General features: G+C 36.7%; 1 protein-coding gene across 1 annotated transcript in view; it reads right to left on the bottom strand.

The window, feature by feature from the left end:
- Positions 1-9,655: 9,655 nt before the first annotated feature.
- Positions 9,656-10,908, bottom strand: part of UQCC1 (ubiquinol-cytochrome c reductase complex assembly factor 1) — a 29,698-nt gene continuing 28,445 nt past the window's right edge. Inside the window, exon 10 of the mRNA XM_081322614.1 lies at positions 9,656-10,026. Within this exon, the coding sequence (XP_081178740.1) occupies positions 9,892-10,026 (135 nt within the window). The 3' untranslated portion in view covers positions 9,656-9,891. The remainder of the gene's footprint in view (positions 10,027-10,908) is intronic.

Here is a 10,908-nt window from a genome sequence, read left to right as displayed (position 1 = left end):
GACCTTCGGCCAGTCACTTTCTTTCAGTCCTAGGAAGGAAGCAACGGCAAACCACTTTTGAAAGCTTTCAGAAGAACACTGCAAGAACTTGTCCAGGTAGTCCCTGGACAAGTTGGACATGACTGAATGAAAGAAAAAAATGATATGGGAGTCCAGGTTTGCCCAAAATTGTAAAAGTTGTTGATTTAAGAGCTTTAAATTCTAGCTATATTTGAGCTAGTTATGTTTCCACAGTATGGAAGAAAATGCATTCTGGTCACTCTTGGAGATATATTGTTTCCTATCATGTATGCCAAGCTTGACCCCGTTTCAAATTAAGTTCTGATTAAAGCTACTGAGTATAGAAGGGATGAGCTAGTTGCCATATGGTGTAAATATGAAGCAACTGAACTTCAGATGGGCAGAGCTAGGTTTTCAAGAAATTGCCATTGACTTTACCATGTGTCATTATGTTGTGTGGGTGGTTGCTCTGCAGTACTTATTAAGATGATAGAGATAGCTATGGATGACCAGCCTTTGTCAATATGAAAATTAGTCTCTGGAACAAAAGTTTTGAGGGAAGCAATAAGTAGTTGAGTGAATACCATTTTAATCTTCTCACTCACTCAGAGTTTGAAGGAAAATGGGTGTTTGGACTGCACTATGGTGGAAAAAAACAATCTAAAACTCCTTAAACCCAAATAGTCTTTTTCTAACATTGTGTGGCAGCTGCACAGGCCTAATAAATCTATCTTTCTGAATTAGACCCCTTGTATTGATAATTTGCATGTATCCCCATCTAGCCTTTTCTTGGGCTACAACTCTCATCCCCCACAAGCAGTAGGGTTTTATGTATTGTAGAATTGTGCTATCTTCATGATTGACTCAGATTGCTATCATATAACAGTGGATATCTTTTCTTGCTGTTTCATTTATCATAAGTAAAAAAGATGCAGAAGTGAGAAAGACTTGGCTGGAAATGCCTGTTGGGAGATCTTACTAGGATTTAAGTCACCTGTACTAAATTATTGATTATCTCCCAAAACACTCTGATTGGGATAGAGTGGATACTGCTAGGGACAATAGAAGCATCTCAAGCAAATAGCACAATATGTTGAAGAAGCATTAATAGGCACAGTCTTTAAAAGAGAAGTGAAGGACGGGAGCAATCAAGATTCTTAAGTATCATGAGCATTGTTACACAAAGTAGATAATTTTTAAAAAGCAATATTTTCTGCATTACTTTGACAGAGATATTTCTAGATGCTTGTATATTTTTGACTAGGAAAGGCCACTACAGCAATTTAGAAATGACTTGAAGAATGAAGAGTTATTGTATTAAATCATTAAAGCTCCTATGAAACATCACATCTAAACTCTAACTGGAGCCTTCTCCATTGTTTTTGATCCTTGTATCCTAAATAATTCCAAACAAACAACTTTTAATAAAATCCATCCAAGAACCAGTATTTATCCCTCAAGTATTTTCATATAAATTGAGAAAAGTTTTGAGTTGCTTGACTTTTATAAATATGATTAATAAAGTGCCTCATGGGCAACATACTTGGCCAGAAATTAATATAATATGCTTATTGAATAATTATACTTGTCTCTACACAAGATGTTAGACCAGACTCAAAATTTCAAAGGCAAGGCTGTGAGTCACCAAATCAAAGAGAAGGAGAGAAGCCTTGGAGTTTTATCTTATAGCTATTGTCTGTCTAAGATTAGAAACAAGCAAAACATCTTATGAATGAGTACCCTGGATGAAGCCAGCCAGAGTTTCAAGCATGTTTCATTCTGTTCTCTAGCTAAGAGGTGAAATATAGAAGAGGCAAGTAAACTTAGGAAAGAATTAATTGTTTCACCCACCCGCTCTTTACAGGAGACAGGGTTTTTCGCAGGGGTCTTCAAACTCGGCCCTTTTATGACTCATGGACTTCAACTCCCAGAATTCCTCAGCCAGGCACGTTGGCTGAGGAATTCTGGGAGTTGAAGTCCATAAGTCATAAAAGGGCCGAGTTTGAAGACCCCTGTATCTACAGCCTGTCCAGGGTTCTGAAAGTTCTGCCTATGACTGCTCTTCATGTCTGATGTGCTTCTGGACTTTGAGTGACTACAGTTCTAAGTTGCTGTTTGTCAATTTCCTGGTCTTACTAGATACCAGTAATTCCAGCCTGCTACCAGACAAGCTTTTTTTAAATCAAACTTGGACACTGTCTCTTTTTGATTAATAGCTTGTGTTGATAATCAAAAATTGCAAACAAATAATTTCGTCTTTCATAATTTCATCAGGCCAACTATCAAGAATTAAATAATATGCCAATAAGGAGCTGCCAAACAAGCTAACAACAAACAGTCCAAAGAACCTCCAAAATCATTGGCATCCACACTGACAGGGCAAACCCCGCTCCTTACTAGCACTGATGATGTTATCTAGTTGGGTAAAGAAAGTTCTGCAAGAGAACAACCAAGGTCAAAAAGCACCAAGGACCCCTCATTCAAACCTGAGCTAGAAATATTCTTCTTTATCAATTTCATCTTTGCTGAATTGAGTGCATTTACTTGTAATCTGAAACTTAAAGGGGTAATTTTATTTTTTCCCCTTGAGCAATCTATGTTTGTTTGCAGTTCATAACATTTCTCTGCCAAAGCACTTCCTCTTTCTTTGATTAATTGTTTTTACCTGTGGCCTAAAAATTTAAAGATAAACATTTTCTTTCTTTCTTTCCTGACCAAAACTTGCGTGAGTAGGATGAGGAAGGAGGATGTTTTTTTCACTTATAACATGAAGTTCTTCCTTTTTTTTCCTTTCCCAATAGACAGACTGTCCACTTGGAATTAAGATTTACAGATTCCCCCTTTCTCTTTTAATGGTGTGACTCTTTAATGAGTTATTGAATTTGGTAGAATTTTTTTTTAAGTTTGGGTTTGTTATGATTTAGTCCCATGTCCTTATACTTACTTATTCATAGATATAACAGCAGTTGCATTGGGAACATTAAGGATTATTATTTGCAATCTTTTGTGTCTTAATCATGTAATTGAAGAGAAAGTTGAACCAACGTGGAAGGATTAATTTTCTTTTGGTAATTTTCTTTTTTTTAATCATGTGAATTTTAAATTTCCTGTTTTTGGGGGAAATGCCCCTTCTTTTATGTATATTGTTATCTTCTAGAGTTGCTCTAGATGTGATTGCTAAATTATTAAACTGGACCTGGTGTTTTATTTATATGGCATATTATCTAATGAAATTTCATTTGTTTATTCCTTTGTTAATTTTTCAGCTTTTTTGCTTATTTTGTCTCTAATACTTTAAGTATTATTGAAAGCAACTATCTCCACTCATTTCAGCATAGCTTTAGGATTGATTTGGGGAAAGAAATAAATGGCTTTCTTAGTTCAGTCGACTTTTGTGAGGAACAGTATACCTGAAAGTTCTGTTGGCCTCCTGTCATTTTTAATACTATCAGGTATGGGATCTCACTAAACAGCCTTGTTAGGAAGGGAACATGTCACTTTTGCAGTAGCATGAATCCATAATAATAATAATAATAATAATAATAATAATAATAATAATAATATTATGTTGGAAGGTACCTTGGAAGTCATCTAGTCCAACCCCCTGCTCAGGCAGGAAACCCTATACCAGGGGTGTCAAACTCGTGATGTCACATGACGTATTGTGACAGCAATTTTTCCCCCATTGCCGGCAATGGGGTGGGCGCGGTTTCATCATGACACATCCGGCCTGCGGGCTGGCAGTTTGAAAACCTTGTCATATACCATTTCAGACAAATGGCTGTCCAGTCTCTTCTTAAAAACTCCCAGTGTTGGGGCATTGACAATTTCTGGAGGCAGGTTGTTCCACTGATTAATTGTTCTGACTCAGGAAATTTCTCCTTAATTCTAGGTTGCTTCTCTCATTGATTAGTTTCCAACCGTTGCTTCTTGTCCTGCCTTTAGGCGCTTTGGAGAATAGCTTGACTCCCTCTTTGTGGCAGTCCCTGAGATATTGGAACACTGTCAGAATATCAGTGTCTCAATATCAGAAGGTCCTAAAGATATTTCTTGCCCATATAAATTGTTGCTAGATCACTGCCTCCTATCTGTGAGGTCAGAGTGTCACTCTACTGAGATGATTCAGTGAGCAACATCTCAACATTCGGTCCGTAGAATGACCTATTTCATCAGTTTGTGAGAACTGTGCCGAAAGATTGAAAAATATTTGGAAGTTAATATGTACCATGTACTAGCAAAGGACAGAATTCTCTAAGATGACTGGTATTTTAATTATTAATCATTTCTTTTTGACTGAATAATAGAAATTCTGTGAGCAAATTACTTCAGACTAAAATAAAATCAATAAATGTGCACTGTGGCAGAGGTTTTGGAACAAAACCCAGCCTCTATTGCTAACTGAAAAAAAATACCTGTATGTCACATTGGCAAACATATTGCAAATATATTCCATATTTGCTTTATTTTAAAATGTAAGAAATACAGTACTATCAATTGTTTCATCTGGGTTTCCCCCAATTGAGTTGAGTCTTTCAAGAAGCTTAATGACTTTTTAACTGCAAGAGGAAATACTTTCATAACCAGATTATGAAATAAATATATAAATAAAAAATGTTAATTACCTAAGTATAGGAAACCAAACTTTAAAGAGGAGCACCTGTCTGTATAAACAAAGAGGATGATATTTACTGACTTTACTCCTTTGGTGCTACAATAAAGGACGTGTGTTTGTGCCAACATATATCTTTTAGTCATAGTTTAGTGTTTTGTGTGTTATATTTAGCATTTTAATGTGCTAAGTATTCCATTACTTTGACATGCTTTGCCAATTATCCTCAGCAAGGACATTCCAAAACTAAGGTAGTACACTGGGCACAGCATCCTAATAATACTTTTGTTTAATGTTGCTTTGAAGATTAGACTGGATCTAGAATTTCAGAATGCTCAGTGGAAACTTATTACTTCAGTTCCCCAAATTCCTTCACTTTGTAAAGGCAACATGTTTAGAAGGAAGATTTTTGGATTCTAGTCCTGACTCCCAGTTAAAAGCAAGTAACCTCCTGGAATTTACACTTGGACTACCTGACCAAGATAGGTAGATAATAAATAAATAGATAAAGGTTACATAGCTAGAACAGAGACCCCTGCAGAAAACATGGCTTTAATTCAAACAGCATCAAGCATTTTTTAACCACATAATAGCAACCCATTTCCTAGGCTATTTCCAAGATCTGTGCATTGTCATTTTATTCTGTCTTCTAAACTTCCATGTGTTTAGCTCAGTGGGTTAGGACGCTGAGCTTGTCGATCAGAAGGTCGGCAGTTTGGCGGTTCGAATCCCGAGTGCCGCGTAGCAGAGTGAGCACCTGTTACTCGTCCCAGCTTCTGTCAACCTAGCATTTCGAAAGCACGTAAAAATGCAAGTAGAAAAATAGGGACCACTCCGGTGGGAAGGTAACAGCGTTCCGTGCGCCTTTGGCGTCTAGTCATGCCGGCCACATGACCACGGAGACGTCCTCGGACAAGCGCTGGCTCTTCGGCTTTGAAACGGAGATGAGCACCGGCCCCTAGAGTTGGAAACGACTAGCACGCATGTGCAGGGGAACCTTTACCTTTACCTTTAGCAACCCATTTCCTAGGCTATTTCCAAGATCTGTGCATTGTCATTTTATTCTGTCTTCTAAACTTCCATGTGTTTAACTTAAGAAAAAGTCTGCCACTCTCATTTTTTTCTAACCTGGCAATCCACTACCACTCACTGAGAACAAATGATGACCGTATCACACTGGATGTCTTTTTATAGTGAATTTGTTTTTGATGCTGGTCACTTTAGTTGACAATAATCAGATTATGTCTGAGGTCTTCCTTATACATGACATTTAAGTCCTGGTGAATGTAACAAACAAGAACCAACTTAAGGCAATTGTTTTGTGCAGTCGCTTGCGTTGGGATGGTAACCTTCTTCCACTTATTAAAATTTGGAGAATTTTTCTGAGTAAGAGTAGAACTGTGATTTGGGTCTAATTAAAAATGATACTTTACTGGAACATGCGTGAAACATTTAACTAGCAATCCAGAAGTCTGGCCAAAAGAAGAAGCTGGTTTTGAAAGATACAGGGCTCAGAATTAATCCTGAAATGCTCTTTCTAGGGTTTATTTTGTTCAAGATATTCCATAACTCTGCCATCTAACTAGCTTAGCTTAGGATGCATCAGGCACAAGGAACCAGAAACAACACAAGGAGCTAGTCAGAATGGTATATTTATTGCTACTCTCCCTTTGACATGAATCTCACCAGACTAATGCACTCACTACAGAAACTACTAAACACTGAAAAGCTTTAGGACAGATCACCTTTCAGCCACTTCCTCCCCATCAGTAATTCAAGGCTAGTTAGCCATTTCACTCCACCTTAACTCAGGATTAGTAGTATTAGGCTAAGCTTAGCCCTAGGAAAGAGGCAATGGCAAACCACTTCTGAAAAACCGTGCCAAGAAAACTACAGGGATTCATTCAGGGAGTGTCTGAGAACTGGACACAATTGAGTGGAAGGGGAAATTGTTTTAATATTCAAAATGCTTAGTAATGCTTTCCAGTATACTGAGACTCATGTGGGTATTATCACATAGCCTGTGTTCATGGGTAATAGGCAAGGAAATTGAAAATTTTCCTTCTGTTTTTCACATTTATGACCATTGCAGCATCTCCATGATCACATGATCAAAATTCAAATGCTTGGCAACTGACTCATGACAGTCGCAGTGTTCCATTGTCATGTGATCATCTTTTGTGACCTTTGCCAAGCAAAATCCATGGGGAAGTCAGATTCATTCAACAACCGTGTTACTAACTTGAGATTCACTTAACAACTGTGGCAAGAAAGGTCATAAAATGGGGCAAAACTCACTTAACAACTCTCTTGCTCACCAGCAGAAATGTTGGGCTTAATTGTGGTCGTACGTTGAGGACTACCTGCATTGTAAATTCCTCCACACCAACGCAGAAAATATTACATAGCAAACTTTGTAGATTGCGGTGTTGTTTTGTAAATCACTCTTGCCTTCTATTTGCATTCCCTTTTATAACTATTAAGATCAAAAGAATACTGAGCTGTCTGTCCCTAATCTGAATCTGCTGGTAAGTTACAAACTAATTTTTTCCATAAAAATATTACCAAAGTGACATATTGCTAGGTTAATGACAGCATATGCCATTGGCTTATCTCTCCCTGTCCCCAGTCCTGGTGTTGTCTTCCAAGAATCCTACTATACCTAAAAATACCAACAATAGTGGGACAACTGTCTGAAATTGTGACCAAGCCATCTGTGGTCATTTTGGGGACATCAAGTAAGCTGAAGCGACATGGATTGCTCTACCCTTCTTTTTGTAACACTCAAAAACAGTAAAATCCTTTTTGGCATTTATGTGAACCTATTTATCCCTAAATCCTAAAGAACTTTTGGCTCCTGGATGGCCACCAGATGGCAATATAACTACCTACATCCTTTTTCTTTTCTTTTCTGTGAACAGGAAAATTCTAAATTGTTTTGGAGCTAAAAAACTTGTAATCAGAATATCCCAATCCATATAATAAGAGAGATACCATTTACCGGTATATACAATCTAAGGCCGAGTGTTCAAAGTTCAGGAAACCTTAGGCTCTGTATGGTCCCAGGTGTACAAAAGAAACTTCAAGGGTTTTGGTTACATATTCTGCATATCTATTTTTTGTTCAACTTCTATCATACCTTTAGTCGAAGACTTTAAGGCTCCATAGATAACACTTCCTTTTCCAAATTTTCCCCACTTCAGTTCTGTGTAATAGACTAAGGTAAGAGAGTTGCTGGCGCAAAGTCATCCACTGAGTTTCCATGATGGATTTGAATTTGAATTTTCTCAATCTTAGTACAGCATTTTAAATTACCACACTTAACTGTTCATAAATTGTTCCAAGACTGATACATCAAAACCCACTTCAGTGTTGACCAGCACCAGCTAAAGACAGCTCTGAACACAGGAAGGGAAATATTTTAATATTCAGATTAAGAATTAATGTATTCATTTTATTCATTTTTTGTGTATTCACAGAGCAGGAAGAGACACAGTAAATTCATTTAAGTACTTCATTTATATTTTAAAAAAATAATCACCTAATTCTTACAATGCTAAGCCTTGCTTTATAAATATAGTACAGCCATAATAAATTGCAAGGTATTAACTCTCACATATACTCTGCATAGCATTTTATACCTAAGCTGTATAGTACAGCTTGCAACAAAGGTATAAACTGAGGAAAAAGTGCCTAGTTTGTAATGTTTTTACAAAAATAGAACGTAACTCATCGCTTCATTATAGATTTAACTGAGTAAGCTTTAGTTAGAAAAAAATAATTTAAATGTTTACGCTTGTATTTAGTGGGTTTAGTTTTTGGACAGAAAGAAAATTGACCAATACAACAATAGAGCATCTGGAATGGCACATTTGCCCCTTTCAGCATAGACAGTTTTGCAAATGGATTTATCTTCCTTTCCATTCATTAACAGATACATTAGTGAAAATTCAACTCTTTCCAAAGCGGTTCCAATAATACGTATTAAAGGAGCAGATTATGTTTCTGAACTGAATTACAGAAGGTGGCTCTCTTTTTTAAATAGAGTTTCCATTAATTTTCTTCACTCAAATAGAGCATCTTCTGTATTGGCTATTTACATGATCACCAAGAGCAAAATATATGTAATAACCCAGTAACAGCATTGTGTGCTAGAAATTGTATATTAAAATCATTAAACTTCTGGAAAGAATTGGTCATTTTCAAAAGTCTTGCCCCACAGTTCATGTAGAAAAGTACAATAGCAACTCAAGAGCTTTTGGAGAATATATAAGAACAGAAGGGCATTGGCAGAACCTTGATCATATATTATGCAATTGTAATCTGATCATTACAGGGGCTAAAGTAATTTGACCTTTTTTCCTCCTCCTACAAGCCCTAGTACAATCACCCTTTTAAGATAACACTAGGTGAAACTTCAGTAGGGATTACTTTTTCAAAGCATATACTAGCTTCAACAAATAAGCTTTTTCCACAATTAGGGAGGGAAGATATAGATTCCATTTCCCAGACATCAGATTAAACCAAGCTGATTTTATCTGCATTTCTAAAACAATATGTAAATCATTTATAAATACTCATTTAATAGTTACCTCTGGGCTGATTGTGAAAGCTATGACTCCTACAAGATCATTAAAATGTTCTATTCTTGAACTGCAAAATCAAAGTAATAAAGTGTTCCCCATTATATATATTACCTTGAATATATATGATCTGAGATGGCAAATAGGAAACAATACCTTAAGAAACTTTATTTTAATCCTTGCAATTCCCAAGATAACATTTGCCTAGAGACAGGCAATATTTATTCAAAAATATAGTAGGAATTTTGCCTTTTTTTCAGGCTTTGCAAAAGAGGATCATAATATTTGGCCAACTGATCCTCATCTTTCCCGATAAGATAGATTATTTTTCCCACAAAAGATATCTGAGCTGATAGGACCTGGGGATAATATAACTGTAAAAGACTCCATAAATAAATAGTAGCAACTATATATATATATATATATATATATATATATATATATATATATATATATATATATATATATATATATATATATATATATATATATATATATATATTACTAAAACACCATGGTATTTAAATTTATTAGAATGTATAATTACAAAAGAACAAACTCTTAATCACTTTTTAACATAGCAGTACAGCATTTATTATGCTTTTTTCTAAGAATTCCCAGTTACTGCTTCCAGGAATTGTTCCATGTATAAAGATAATATACACAACAGCAAACATTTTCTGGTTGGTTGATAAGGATTCAAAGTCCTTCATCATTATATACTGGAGAAACGGGCTTTACAATGCTTTGTGGATTAGGTTCCATAAGGGGGCGCCAAGTCACTTCCCCAGACAGCAGCAGGTCTTCTCCTGACAGAGCATCCAGATGCTGCACCTGATAATCACAGCAAAATATTGCAAGTCACTTACAGATATGTTGGAAGGGTAATTCCTCCTTCAGGTTACTGATGGAAGATGGGGCCAAAGTTAGACATTAATAGTAAAATCAGACATTTAAAAGATGATGTACAATGTTTATCCAAGAACAGCTGTTTTCTACACAGCAATTGTAACACAGTCAGCAAATGGGCCATATCCTATTATTTCCTGAAATATAATACTTGTTTAATGAGTGCTCCAGAAAGAAAGAATAGGTTGTCTTTGTTATTAAGAATATTCAAATGCAATTTATCGCAATGTGGCTTCAACTGGTTGCTCTACTGAAATACTCTAGTTTTGTTATAGTACAATTCCAGAGGTTTTCTTGATTATCAGCAGCTTCTCTAAGGGTAGAGGTCTGAACACCCCACTAAAAGTGTTCTTCTTTACACTTTTTGAATTTTTCCCCAACATACAGGGATTCTATTTCCAGTTGTTTATTTACTGGTTTAATGTACATCTAATCTTTCCATTATAGGGATGTGGTGGCTCAATGGGTTAGGATGCTGAGCTTGTCGATCAGAAGGTGGGCAGTTTGGCGGGTCGAATCCCAAGTGCCGCATAACAGAGTGAGCGCCTGTTACTCGTCCCAGCTTCTGCCAACCTAGCAGTTCGAAAGCACGTAAAAATGCAAGTAGAAAAATAGGGACCACTACTGTGGGAAGGTAACAGCGTTCCATGCGCCTTTGGCATCTAGTCATGCCAGCCACATGACCACGGAGACGTCCTCGGACAAGCGCTGGCTCTTCGGCTTTGAAACAGAGATGAGCACCGGCCCCTAGAGTTGGAAACGACTAGCACGCATGTGCGGGGGAACCTTTACCTTTACCTTTAACCT

This window comes from Vipera berus (assembly GCF_964194415.1).
Source record: "Vipera berus genome assembly, chromosome: 3".
Taxonomy (NCBI): domain Eukaryota; kingdom Metazoa; phylum Chordata; class Lepidosauria; order Squamata; family Viperidae; genus Vipera; species Vipera berus.
The sequence above is the reverse complement of the archived record's forward strand: the minus strand, read 5'-3'. Positions and strand labels throughout refer to the sequence as shown.